Genomic DNA, 14,769 nt, shown 5'->3' with positions numbered 1-14,769 from the left:
GTACCCATTAAAACATTTCTTTTTTTTATATCACCTTAATTAAATGTCACAGTGACCTTAAAGTAGGATGCGACACACCTTCTACCTAATATGCATTAGTTGACCAATTTTGGTGCTTCTAGGTCTAATAGTTTTCAAGTTATGAGCCGGACAAGTTTTTGCCATATATGGCCATATCTTCTTAATGAAAAGTCACAGTGACCTGGTTTTAATGTGCGACACACCTTCTACCCAAGATGTATCTACAGACAAAGTTTGATGATTCTAGGCCTTGTAGTATTTAAGTTACGGGTCGGACACGAAAAAGCTAACAGACGGACGGACAGACGGATATCTTCTTAATGAAAAGTCAAAGTGACCTGGTTTTAATGTGCGACACACCTTCTACCCAAGATGTATCTACAGACAAAGTTTGATGATTCTATGCCTTGTAGTATTTAAGTTACGGGTCGGACATGAAAAAGCTAACAGACGGACAGACAGACAGATATCTTCTTAATGAAAAGTCACAGTGACCTGGTTTTAATGTGCGACACACCTTCTACCCAAGATGTATCCACAGACAAAGTTTGATGATTCTAGGCCTTGTAGTATTTAAGTTACGGGTCGGACACGAAAAAGCTAACAGACGGACGGACAGACGGACGGACATGAACGCCATACCATAATACGTCCCGTCTTAAGACGGGCGTATAAAAATGTATACAATAATTTTAGGATGCATGTCAAATGTAGCTGAGTGCTTAGTAAAAATGTTGATATACAACATGTAGGCGTCACCATGATTCCTAGCATATAGATGGGTGCAAATACAAAACTAAGACACGTGGTCAGTTGCTGAAGAAATTCCGGTGAAAACATGCAGGGTCTAGCAAAAGGTCTGTAGCTGTGAGGGAAGGTGGATGGCCCCATATGAGAGGTAGATTTTTGAGAAGGGCAGATAGGGTTCTTGATAGTGCACAGTGTCTAAATCCCCATGTTTGGTACTGTGATGGTGTGGGGGTGGTGCGGATTAGCCCAAATGAGGGAAAATCAAAGCAAAAAAGGGGAACCTGCTCAGAGCATGTTTTGTGCACCAGCACCAGTATTTGGGCCAAAATTAAAAATAGCTTTGTTTCCCGCACCCGACCGACCGTGTGAAAACGTTGCGACCAAATTTTTTTTTTCGGTCATTGGACGTTCTTTTCTTTTTTTTAAACCAGATCTTGACCGTAATCGTTCTGTATATTATTTTGAGCCTTGGAGTTATTTCCCTTGTACAGAATTCTGTGGATAACCGGAACTACTCGGCCATTTCCAACACACAAAGTATGGACAAAAGCGGAGTTGCTCCGAAAGAGAAATTTTTATGACCAAACAGTCATAATTTGAAAACATGGCAAAGTTCGCCGTGTTTCCTGTCACAATTCTTAGGGACGACCGTGAGATCGTAACCAAAACTATTCGAAAGATAGATCTGAGCAATACATCGGAAAACGTCCTTTCATCGTTTAAATGTTTATACGAAATCCGTTTAACATTATAAATTTATACGCAATCTTTATAGCACTGTAACGTTAACAAATATTTACTACCATAACTAAAAGTTTCTTATCGTATATGCTTACAAACCCTTACAACATCTAAACTTACAACATATAAATTTACAAACATTAATAATTATTATATTAAACTTAATTTTACAGCATTCTAATGAACTTTTGGCATTAAATAACGTATGGACTCCGTGGCCGATTGGTTAGAGCATTGGGCTCAAGATCACACGGCCTACCATCTATATGTGCGCGGTTACGAATCCTGCTTACGCCCCAAAAAAATTTATTTCTTTCTTTCCCTCCTTTCTCTTTATATGAATACGGATATGTCCATATGTATGGATTACAATTATTATTATATTATGTGTATATATCTGTGCATATGTAAATGTGTGTTTATATGTAAATTATTATGCTGTAATATCACAGGTATACATTAATTTTAAAATCAATTATTATAGCCATTAATATAGTCATTAATTTAGTCTATGTCATACTAATTTGTTATATGAACTAACTCATTAACTTCTTTTACTTTATTATTTTATTACGATATACATCTTTAGTTTACATACATAATACATACTATCGAATAAGAGTTAGGGAGCCATGTCGTGCTATATTAGCTGGATCTAGCTACAGAAACATGGTACAGGGTATGAGGTGTAGCACCTGATGATGACCTCAAAATTCTTGCCTAATGACGATCTCAAAATTGTTGTATGGCATAATTTATTATTAATAACTAATAACTAGTAGCACTCTATTATCAAAATTTTCTTTGGCGACCCTACCCTAATTCTTTTCTGTATATATTTTAGTTATTTCACATGTATATACATACCTACATCCCTATTACTATTACCTGTTACTAATATTACTAATTATTACCTTCTATTAAAATCCAAATAAATATTAAATATTCTGTTATTTATAAAAAATTATAATATATTAAACATAAATTATTAAAATTATTAAATAAATCAAATAAAAATTATTATAATAAATTTTCTTTATCAATTTTATTACTCATTTATAAGTTACTTCTTTATTTAATTATGATTTATGACATATGACCACATGTATGTGTCCGCCCATCAAAAGACAGTACCACAGTCATTAGACGTGTTGGTACACGATGGTCCTTATTTATTTATATTTATTTATTTTTAAACCATGCGACAACCCATACGTCCCATACGGAGCATATGTATGTTACTACAACACACTTCCAACTTCACTATGTTGATGCATTTGGGAGGTGTTGGAGGGAGAGGCTGGATCGCAATGAGATGGATAGTGTTATGGCAGATAATACAGTAACCAATCGGTTAACGATATATAGTTAACCAATCCTACGAATATCAAACAAACTACACTGTCATGAAACCATATATGAATGCTTTGGACAGACATTCTATTAGGGAAAAAAAAATCTACCGACCGACCGACCCATGTTGAAAATGGCGGGTCGGGTGCGGGAAACAAAGATATTTTTAAGGATGGCCTTATAGATTACATGTAATTTAGGGTCATAATTTATTAACTACACTAATATGAAATACAAGTATTGACATAAAGGGAAATGTGATTTTTCATTAGTCTGTCATAATCTGACTTTGGTGTATACCCCCTATCCACATGTTTCAAAACCAAAGAAACTGTCTCCTGCCACCACAGCACATCGGTAATTGCTGCTTTATTGCATTGTACAATTAAAATGAACTTCGTCAAGTGCAATTATCTCTGATTTTATGCAATTTCTATAGTTTATAGAATTAATCAATCGTTTACATTTGATGTTAGTAGAGAAAGCTACTTCCTAAGGTGCACTCGGGCTGTTTTCATGTTTGTGAAAAATAAGTGAATTTATATCCTTGTTGTTTGCGGGTGAAGAGAGAGAAAATACTGTGTACGACTGGTGTTGTTTTTCTGGAATTGACAGAAAGGATGTCTTACGGTGGATATGAGTACGAGTAATAACCATAGTTTCAGTAAATTAATTGTACAATTTTACAATGCATTCCATAACGTATGTGATAAACATGTACTATGAAAATTTAGGGGGCCAGTAAATTTCACTGTGGGCCAGTAAATTCAGACAGTTCACTGGTCCGACTGGCCAGCAAGTTTTAAATGTTTTCGTGAAGACTGTGACAGTATCTAAATGTCACACTGAAGGCCACAGTAAGGGATTTTTTCTTCTCACATATAAGTTTTTGTATCAATTCTGCTTCAAAAACAGGTCAGCTTACAAAGGAGCACAATTCCTGCCCATGGGAATTCCAACAGACTGTTGGTAGACCTGATCACCAAAGAAAAAGTATAAACGTAAACTTCTCTGGCCTAATGGTTCTCGAGAAGAAGATTTTTAAAGATTTTCTCTCTACATATATTTGAACGTAAAACTTTCATCCCTTATTGTAGCCCCACCCTTCCCCAGTGGGCCAGGATTTTAACAAATTTGAATCTGTACTATGTCAGAAAGCTTTTCTGTAAATGTAAACTTTTCTGACCCAGTGATTCTTCAATAGAAGATTTTTCATGATTTTCCCTATATACTTGTATGTAAAACTTTGATCATCTATTGTGGCCCCACCCCACCCCTGGGGGAGAGGGGGACATGCTTTTAAAAAACTTGAATCTGCACTGCAAACTTGAATCTGCACTATATCAGGAAGTTTTCATGTAAATGTTAACTTTTCTGGCCCGGTTTTTGAGAATAAGATTTTTAAACATTTTCCCTATAGATATAGATATATATAATAGGTCTGTAAAAACTTTTTTTTTTGTGGCCCCATCTTATTCCTGGGCCAGGGGGCCATGATTTTAACAAACTTGAATATCAGGATGTAAACTTTTCTGACCCAGTGATTCTTCAGAAGATTTTTAATGATTTTCCATGTATATTTTTGTATGTAAAACTTTGATCATAATAATAATAATAATGATGGTTTTATATAGTGCTTTTTCCAGCGTATGCTGCTCAAAGCGCTTTACAATGCATTATTACCCCAGCAGACCTTATATCAATCTAGAACTTTCTCAGCCTCCTAGGAAGCATACAGTGCAAGCTGCCATTACAGGCGCTAGAGCACTAACATTCTAACAATATCCTTCACTGTCTATAGCCAGGTACCCCTTTTACACTTGGGTGGAGTGAGGAAATTCATGTAAAGTGTTTTTCCCAAGGACACAACGTCGGCCTTGCCGCGGCCAGGACTCGAACCCACGAGTGTCTGACAGCCTAACCACTAGGCAACCGACGCCCCAATCATCTATTGTGGCCCCACCCTACACCTGAGGGGAGAGGGGGACATGCTTTTAACAAACTTGAATCTGCACTGCAAACTTGAATCTGCACTATATCAGAGGAAGTTTTCATGTAAATGTATGAACTTTTCAGGCCCGGTTCTTAAGAATAAGATTTTTAAACATATTGTCCCTATAGATGTAATAAGTCTGTAAAACTTTTTTTTTTTGTAGCCCCATCTTAATCCTCAGTGGGGGCCATGATTTTAACAGACTTGAATCTGCACAATGCCAGAAAGCTTTCATGAAAATTTGTACTTCCCTGGCCAAGATTAACAGGCGAATACCTTGATTCAGCTTTCAGCTCAGGCTCCGGGATCATGAAACTGTCTTAAACTTTAAGATTGTCTTAAATCAATAAAATTGCACTTAAATCTTAAGACTGGTCTTAAAGTGGATCACAAAAAAATCACTTAGGCTTAAGATTGGTATTTTGTCTTAAATTTTAAGACTGTCTTGGAGCTGTCTTAACTTTCTAAGACTATCGTTAAGTTCGTTCAAAATGGCCGCGCTGGTTGCATTTTTGAGGAGAGTAAGAGAAAATTAACGTGATGTCCGTCGTTGAAGATGTCTGTCCCTACCATGAAGCGGACAAATCATTTATTTAAGAAACAATAGACTGTCGGTAGATCGAAAACAGGATCTTGACGTTGAAAATCATATAATGAAAAAAAAAAATGTTTTTCTTTAAGCAGAGTATTAACATAAAAAGTTTATTTACAGGAAAAGAAGTCAAATCCATGTAATCGAAAAGTAACACCGTTAGTCCAGAAAAATTGAGAGCGGGCGTTTTCAAATATATAAGCATAAATATGATTTCTTATGTGATCAAAATATCGCAGAATTGATCGCCCGATTGTCTGCGTTTCACTGCCTGATCGTAGTTTGTAAAGTAGATGTAAATGTGAAAGTAGTACGTACACATACGACCGTTTCACTAAAAAGTTACGACTACAAAAGTACATGTATTTACCTGACTGAGTTTGTTGACAATGTGGAAGAAGAAAACAATCATTACTTGCAGTCTGCATTTGCACACGAATAATGTGCAGTCCGAGCCCGAATTTGAAATTAATTAGAGTTATCCTTCTTTGCTACATGTCCGCACACAGTTGACAAAATAAATAAAGGCATTGAATTTAATAAAATTATCGCTTCAATCACTCAAGATTACATTTCCACTTTCATTCATTACTACTTTTAGAAAGAGGGAGGCGATGGGGTCAATACATCAAAATTTGTATGCACATGTATGTAATAACGAAAATAAGTTTCTTTTTAATAAAGGGGGGGGGGGTGTTGGTACATGTATGTGCCTGAGTCAGCATTAGTGATCATAAACTAGACGTTTTAGACACTGACTATGTTGTTTAAGTCATTTATTTTTTATATCTTTTTGTTACCTCTACGCAAAAGAGTTCCTTGTTGCTATAGCAATTTAAGATTCTAGACTTAGACTTAAGTTAAGACAATCTTAGTTAAGATTTGCTTAAGTTCGTTTTGTGATCCATTTAAGTCGGCAATCTTAGCTAAGTTCAAATCTTAATTTAAAGTCAAAATTTTGACTTCACTTTAAGACAGTTTCATGATCCCGGAGCCAGGTGAGCTAAAAATGACGTTTTGCATCACTACTGGGTTGGAAATTAGCATTTTCATTACTCAGATACCAAAAGAATACGGTCCGCCAGGTCAATGCAGTTTATCTTTACATGATTTCACATTTCTATTGGTCATTGTTAGTGCTGGGTTGACCGATCGGTCATGAGTTTGAGCCCTTTTCATACCATGACCGTGTCAAACATTAAATGTAAACATAGGTATAGTGATTGTTCTTTGCTAAACACTAGGAATCTATAAGTGAGATTCACAGGTCTTTGGATATGACCTAAAACAGAGGTCCCATGTCACAGCAAGCATTGGCACATTACAGAATCCTCACTGCTACAGCCATAAGCGCTAAGCATAGGTCTAAATTTGTGGTACTTCACCTACAGCTGATGATGTCTCAATATGAGTGAAAAATTATCGACAGGATATAAAACAGCCCACCAAATTAACCATTTTGTCACAAAACTGACAATTGTCATCAATGCACTATGCATTATATGTTAAGTTTGACTTGGCAATAAAGTTAATTCATACATCAGTGATTCTTAAGACCGATTTTAAGTCCGAATATCAGCCCTTTCTGCTCCCAAAAATTACCAATTTTCCCCCAGTTTAACTTGAACTTTTCCCAATAATACAAATTGGCAAAAAATGTATTTGTTAAAAATTAAGTTCAATGTGAATAGTTTATGTACAACATGTCAGACAAAGACGCATCATTTCTAGATGATTTAGACAGAATAGTTGAAAATTTTAAGAGTTCAAAGGATAAAGTTAATATGTATTTTAATAAAAGATCGAATGACATATCAATTTGTGTTTGATTACTTGTTTGATATAATATATTTAGCTTATGTACTATAATGTGTGGGTTTCCCAATTTGACCAAAAGTTGACAGTTTTTCCCAATTCGAAAGCCACAGGACCCTTTTGAAAAATGTTGAAAAATCAATGTACATAATGTCGGTCAACATAATATCAACAGAAGTTCGACAAATAATGCATTTACTTTGACTTTAGATTTACTAGCCCAATAGGCTAACACAACATTGATTTTTGCTCGCCCGACCTCTAAAATTGGTAGCCCCAGTCGTTGGCTAATGCAGAAGGCCGGGGTTCGAATCCCGGCCACGACAGACCCAAGTGTTATAACAGGTAGTGACAGTTCCATCGCCAAACGTTCGGCATCAGGTGCAAATGACACAGGTCCTCAGAGATGACCTTAAAAACGGATGTCCCATGTCACGTACAGTAGGTGTGGCACACTAAAGAACCCTTGCTGCTCAATGGCTGTAGGTGCCAAGCAGGGGCTTAAATTTGAAGCCCTTTACCGGTCTTCATGGTGACGTCTCCATATGAGTGAAAAATTCTTGAGAGAGGTGTTGAACTAGATACAATCAATCAATCACTAGCTGGTGTCGCTTTTCAATATGGAGTCTACTCTCGACTCACCTCCTCACATGTCAAGATATAAAAGCGGGTTTAGCAGTCAGAAAAATCTCGGATTAGATATCAAATAGTGCATGGGCGACAATTGATTTTGAAAAATAGAATCGATAATTGGAATCAAAGAGCCAAAAGCGATCGACAATCGTTTCATCACTAGGCCTATATTTTTTAATCATATATATATATATGTGCATTAAGCCTAAATACAATATTGTACAGCTGTTTTTTCGTTTTATTTTGAATTTTATTTACAAGTAAGCATTTATATGCAAATGCCTAAATACACGAAAATGCCTCCTTCTAATGGATCCATACAACCGTAGCTCTTCTACAGGAAAAAGGCTAGGCCTTCATTATTTTCCGGGGGAGCATGCCCACCCCCAACCCACCCACCCCTTAAAGGTGCTCTTCTGCTTTTACCTTAAAGGTGCAAATAGAAAGGAGCTCTCCATATAAGTTGTATTAATGGGAATTTTATAATAATATATAGTCAATTAGAACCATACCTATAGGCCTATGGCTATGGAACTTGGAAATTTGGTCAAAATGGCGACGATCCGAAGCAAGTCTACCCTCTGCGTACTGTCGGTTTGTGTGCAAACGTTTGGAAGCGTTCGCCACTTTGAATCTCGTCTACCCAAGTTTATGTTACATAAAATCCGTAAAGATTTTCTCAGTCATAAAATTCACACCTCCGTTGCACACGGACTCTGCTGCAATATATGACGTCACGATGCACTGTTTACATCAACTGCGTTTAAACAATGAATAGGCGGATCAAATGTCTAAGGTCGTGTTGCTTAAATTGTTGCAAGATGACAGCTGTTCGACCACATCTGACTTTGAATTTTTTTATACGTACAAAATGTATCTGTTATGGAAAGCATGCAGTCACATTGATACACAAGCATCCTCAGCTAGGTAGTTTGGTCAAATCATGTGCATGTATCAACGTTTTAAATAAAGGCCTATTTAAGAAATAGATAGACTAGAAAAAAATCTTTGAAAATATTTTTCTCAAGAGCAGCAGTCATAGGCCTACCGCGCGGCGCCTATCTCCTCAGGTTTTGGTTTGGTGGGGTTTTTTTTTGGGGGGGGGGGGGGTCCTCCTAATTAATGGACCTGGGAATTAGGGCGGAGATCAAATTTAACATGATGTATCAACGTAAGAAAATATTTTATTAAAATCTTCTCCAGTACAAAGTTATGACAGCCCGCAGATTAGACTGTCTCATGAGCCCCCCCCCCCCCCCCTCTCCCCCACTTCGATTCATGGATCCGCCCCTGTTATTGTGTAATTTTTCACACATCAAGAGTTCGAAGAGGTTTTTTTTTTTTTTGGATTTTGTCCATATACTGGAAATGCATTTCTTCAATTTTTTTTTTTTCTTCCTTTCTTTGCTACGTGTATACATGTATGTACATGTCTTGTAAGACTATAGGCCTATAATAGATGGTCATAATTGAAAGGAGAAGGAGAGACCCGGCACTTTACTGGATCTGAAGAAAGAAACACGAATATATATATACATGAGAGAAATTTGACGGACCAGTGTGTCATGACACAAATATGCCCGTGGGGATCCAGGTTACAATAGGTACTCAGTAACAGGGGCGGGTCCAGGAATTGTGGTTACGGGGGACGCAACTTTATGAGGCAGGGGGTCTGGGGACCGCCTTGAAGTGGGGGTCCAGGGGGCGAAGGCCCCGGAAGCTCCTGAGTTTTACAGATTTTATAGGGCTTGAAATATGTCTCCTATTTAGTCATTTGTACTATTTTTTATCATTTTTTATAAGGTGAAATTAATAGATGACGCAAATTTTAAGGATTTTTCGAAAAAATTAATTAAGTTCTACCAATAAAGTAATTCAAGAAATCAGAAGGTTTTGTCATTCATTTCTCCGGGAGTGCAAGAAATTATTGCTTCTTTTAGATCGTTTAGTACATTTTTCTACACAAGATACATGTACATATGTACCACGATTTACCTTATGAAAATTTTAGGGGGGGGGCGGCGCTGCGCCCCCTCCCCCCCTATATCCGCCACTGAGTACCCCTTGCTTATCGTAAGAGGCGATTAAATGGGGTCCTTCGGATGAGAACACCAAAACCGTGGCCCCGTGTCACAGCAAGTGTGGCAAAGGCCGTTTACAAGCGCCGAGCATAGGCTTAAATTTTGTAGCTCTTTACCGGCAATATGGTTGAGTGAAAAATTCTCGAGAGGGACAACATATAAAGAGTGGCATATTGTTTTGCACCGATCGGTCGGTCGGTAGACCACATGTTGTCCGCTCAATATCTTGAGAACCATTCACTTGATCGTAATGATATTTCACATGTGGGTTGGTTATTAGTAGAAGAGGACCTCTGTTGTTGTTTTTAGGTCAAATGGTCAACAGTCAATCTACTCTTGATATAGGAAAACAATACCCGGCCCGCTCCTTTTGCTTGACAGACATCAAACTTGGTACACTGGTACATCCTAAGGATTAGATGACCCCTATTGATTTTGAGGTCATGTGGTCAAGGGTCAATCTGGACATAGGAATATACTGACCACTCAATATCTCGAGAACCCTTTGCTTAACAAACATCAAACTTGGTACCCCGATTGATTTTGAGGTCAAGGGTCAAAATAGACAAAGGAATATACTGTCCGATCAATATCTCGAGAACCATTTGCTTGACAAACATCAAACTTGGTACACTGGTAAATCTTCAGGAGAAGATGACCCCTATTGATTTTAAGGCCGCGTTGTCAAGGGTTAAACAAGACATAGTGATATATTGTCTCCCATACTTTAATTAATTGCTTGATTGGCACCACACTTGGTACACTGGTACAGCAAAAGGAGTAAATTACTCCTATTGATTTTGAGGTCATTTGGCAATCCACTCTTGACATAGGGAGGTATTATTTGCTGATACTACTATCAAATAAATGATGCATGCATTAATTGTATAACCCTTTTCAATTTTGCACCACAGGGTGTTTTACAAACATCTCTTGTTTTGTGGGGGGGGGGGGTCTTTGATTTTAAATCATTTCAGGATTTAAACAAGATTATATGCATGAAAGATTAGTGATGTCTCTTACGATTTATGAGGGGGAAATTAAGGTCACGATGAAATGACATGTGAACATCTTGTTACATTGCGGTTACATTGCGCTTAAATAGCATTTTATATCACATTGCATGTATGAATCATTAACACCCCACCCCCGAAGGGCCCATGTCATGATTAGTGAATATAAACACAAATATAAAATCGAATTGAATTTCATATATACTTACACATTGTTTGGTCTGTTTGCTTCGGAGTCCTTTTGACATCTAAAATTGCAACAACAGAAAATTACTAATGTCAGTAATGGTACGTATTCGGATATTCTGGATACATTGAAATACACGTAGGTCTATATCTATATTTTTTCAGTTTCCCAATTCAGATGAATAAAATAGTCCTAAGATAATGATATAAAGAGTGCATATAGGGTAAGTTTCTTAAAAATAAAAATGTCTCTTTATTGGGCCTCTAACATTACATGGGACTATTATTTAAACGTTGATCACAAAACTGCAAAGGACATATTTGGTAAACAAAACTTGTGGGTCTATAGTTGGTCATTAAATCATATTATACATACATACAGAGAGAGAGAGAGAGAGAGAGAGAGAGAGAGAGAGAGAGAGAGACAGAGAGAGAGAGAGACAGACAGACAGACAGAAATAGACACACACAGAGAGAAAGAGAGACAGTGAGAGAAAGAGAAAGATCGACAGACAAACAGACAGAGATAGACAGACAGAGAGAGAATGAATGGGATAGAGAAAGAGAAACAGAAAGAGAGAGAGATACAGAGACAGAGAAAAACAGAAAGAGAGATACGGAGAGCGAGAGAGAGATTACCTTGTTAGCGGTTTTAGGCAGATTAAATAATCCCAATCACAACAGTTTTGTACAAAACGAGTCTTGAGCAAATCCAACTAAAATACGGTATTAGCGCACATATTCTGTGAAACCTACACTGGGCTTATCAGCTTCCCAATTAAATCTGTCATCATATATCGTTTGCGCAGGGCACTTATGCGACACGAGTTTTGCTGATATTTCTAACACATAGATTAGGAGAGTAATTGCGTTTTCACAATGGTCAGGTATACAGTTGTTTTACTATTGACAATCCCCTGAAGTCTCTGTTCATAGTCATTCAAATGACCTTTCTTTCGTATTTGTTATAAATGAGAGATGTTAAAGTTAAATATTCTATCATCTTTTAACTTAAAAGCATACAGCAAACAAGAGTTCAAAAGTTTGATAAGTAGTACGATTGCAGACAAACAGACAAATACACTGCACCATGAAATATTTAACCTGTCTATGACGGGTGTATCAAATGGAGCTAGGTTAGCAGATGATCGGATTTTTTGTTAATATACATCTAGAAGTCTTTGCTTTATGACAGATAAAATGTAAGGTCTACCTTATTTTCTTTACATATTATATAGCTTAAGCCAGATGGCAATTCATTTTTAAAATGTAAAATCCATTTTCATTCGTACCACTAAATTTTCATTGCAAAATTACTTATTTTCAATTTCAGTTAGTTGCATTCCACCATTGAATTGTGTGAAATAGTGTTTAATTTTAACATTTAGAAATCTCCGCAACAGAAAAGGCAGTGATCAATCACGGACCCCTGGATTATACTAGAGGTAGATTCTGGGCTAATAGAAACGTGTCACATCTTAGATAAACGCCTGACATTTAGATAACTAGTTCTGAGGGGATAACTTACTAAATTCCCCCAGACCCCCATCTCATGCCGTCTACACAATGGATTGTCCAATGTGAATACAGTACCAAATGCACACTAGGTCTCTTTTGAATATCTTTTAAGAGATGATGACCGAGATCATTTGTAACGGTGATACAAGAAATATAAGTGCACTGGAATTACAGTGGACATCGAACGTAATAAGTAGGGACTGAGGTTCACTCATTTTCCTTTTTATTTTCCTTGTATAGTCGAAAATTACTTATGGCCCTGAAGGGTCACGACTTAATATAAAGTACATGTAAGAATAAAAAATATGGAAGCCCTACCATATAAACAGTTCCTGTCTATTCCCTTATAAAACGTTGATCTTCTTTTGTGGTCCTACCCTACTCATAGAGCACCTCTGGGAGAGGGTCGTTGAGTTACATGTAAACAGATATATTTTAATATGTTTGGAATATTTCGCAACTGTAGCTCTTGCATTTGACTGAGATTTCCTCAGGACATGCATGTATATTCGCTACAATAAGTCAATGGGCCATATTGCTTCCTGCCATTGTTCTGCCTTTCTCATTTGTCAATAATGTTGTTTCAATGTCTTTCTCTCATTCAAAAGTACAATTTTGGACAATCAGAAGGGACAAAAACAATACCGGCCTATAATCCTTGAGCAGAACAAACATTGAATATACACAACCTGTGGACATGATTCAGTGTCAGGACCCTAAATTAAATAAACTTGAATTTGCACCCCTGGAAATGCTCTTATACCAATAGGACTAATCATGACCCTGCTGTTATTGAGAAGATTTTAAAAAGATGTCCTAATATTTATTCCTTTATGTAGCCCTGCTATACTCTGAGAAAATGTTGTTTAATTGATTTCCTGCATATACAAGTTTTTAAGTTGCTTCCTGCCATTGTTCTGTCTTTCTCATTTGTCAAAAATTTTGTTTCAATGTCTTTCTCCCATTCAAAAGTACAATTTTGGACAATCAGAAGGGACAAAAACAATACCGGCCTATCATCCTTGAGCAAAATCGCGGAATATTGAAACAAAATTCAAACGGAAAGATGAATACCACCCCGATCATTATTACATCGTCGATATCATAACATTTTTGTGGGAGAAAACCTGGAAAAAAGATCGGGACGGGTGGGGACCTAGGAATTTATTTTTATTGTCCTTATTAAAAACGAATTATTTACAGTTTTGCATGAGACTATGGATTAAAAAGTCATATACAAATCCAATGTTGATCAACATGAATTTTCAGCACTTTACCTTTGCCTCATGCAAGGTTAAAGTTTCTTTCTTTTGACACCCCCACCTTTTAAGAAATTTGAAATTTGGAGCCCCTGGAAAAATAGATTGAGATTCTTTTCTCTTTTTTTTTTTTTTTTTTTTTGGTTACTGTCATATGCATCCTGTCATAAAGATTGACTATGAAGCAACATATTGAGTTGGAATGATCAATATGAATTTTTAATTATCAACTAAAGACTATAGTTTCATGTAAAGGTCAAAATATGTTAATTTGAGTGTTCATAGCTGAATACATAAAAATCGTTACGGAAGTACTCCCCCAGATCAGCTTATTTGATAAGTTTTTATTGCAAAGCAAATCTTTCCATAGCCTTGGCGTAAAAATGTTGTGACCCCTGCCCTTGAGCCTCAAGGAAGGATACCCTAAAATATATCAGGAATGGATCGTAAAAGAAAGTTGTATTCTATTAAAATTCTGTCTCTGTAACATGTCAAACTGGAGCATTATTTTATCGTGAAAATTTGTTAAGAAACTATAACCTTATTTACAAATGAAAGAGGTGACCATGTATTTCGATATAAGAAGAGTTTATCATTACCATTATTTTATTCATTCATAAAGCACAAAATTAGATATACTGTAGTTTCTATGCGCTGTACAATGTGTGTGCTAATGATCAATGACAATATACCAATAAAAGACATGCCAAAGCTATAAAGTAAATGATAAAACAATAGAAAGAATTTAAATAAAACATGGTAGTAAGATGACAAGGTGGTTAACTTTGACTAGACAAGATACAACAGGCACACA

General features: G+C 36.5%; 1 protein-coding gene across 3 annotated transcripts in view; it reads right to left on the bottom strand.

Moving 5' to 3' along the window:
• Positions 1–11,974, bottom strand: part of LOC125672892 (uncharacterized) — a 117,198-nt gene extending 105,224 nt beyond the window's left edge. For all 3 annotated transcript variants that reach the window (XM_056143220.1, XM_056143219.1, XM_056143221.1), the window contains exons 1-2: positions 11,818–11,974; positions 11,202–11,240 (exon numbers count right to left, since the gene is read on the bottom strand). In XM_056143220.1, coding sequence (XP_055999195.1) covers positions 11,202–11,240 — 39 coding nt within the window. In that variant the 5' untranslated portion in view covers positions 11,818–11,974. The remainder of the gene's footprint in view (positions 1–11,201; positions 11,241–11,817) is intronic.
• Between the last annotated feature and the right edge of the window lie 2,795 nt (positions 11,975–14,769).

The sequence above is a fragment of the Ostrea edulis genome, chromosome 7, assembly GCF_947568905.1.
Source record: "Ostrea edulis chromosome 7, xbOstEdul1.1, whole genome shotgun sequence".
Taxonomy (NCBI): domain Eukaryota; kingdom Metazoa; phylum Mollusca; class Bivalvia; order Ostreida; family Ostreidae; genus Ostrea; species Ostrea edulis.
Note: the sequence above shows the minus strand (reverse complement) of the source record. Positions and strands in the feature narration are given on the sequence as shown.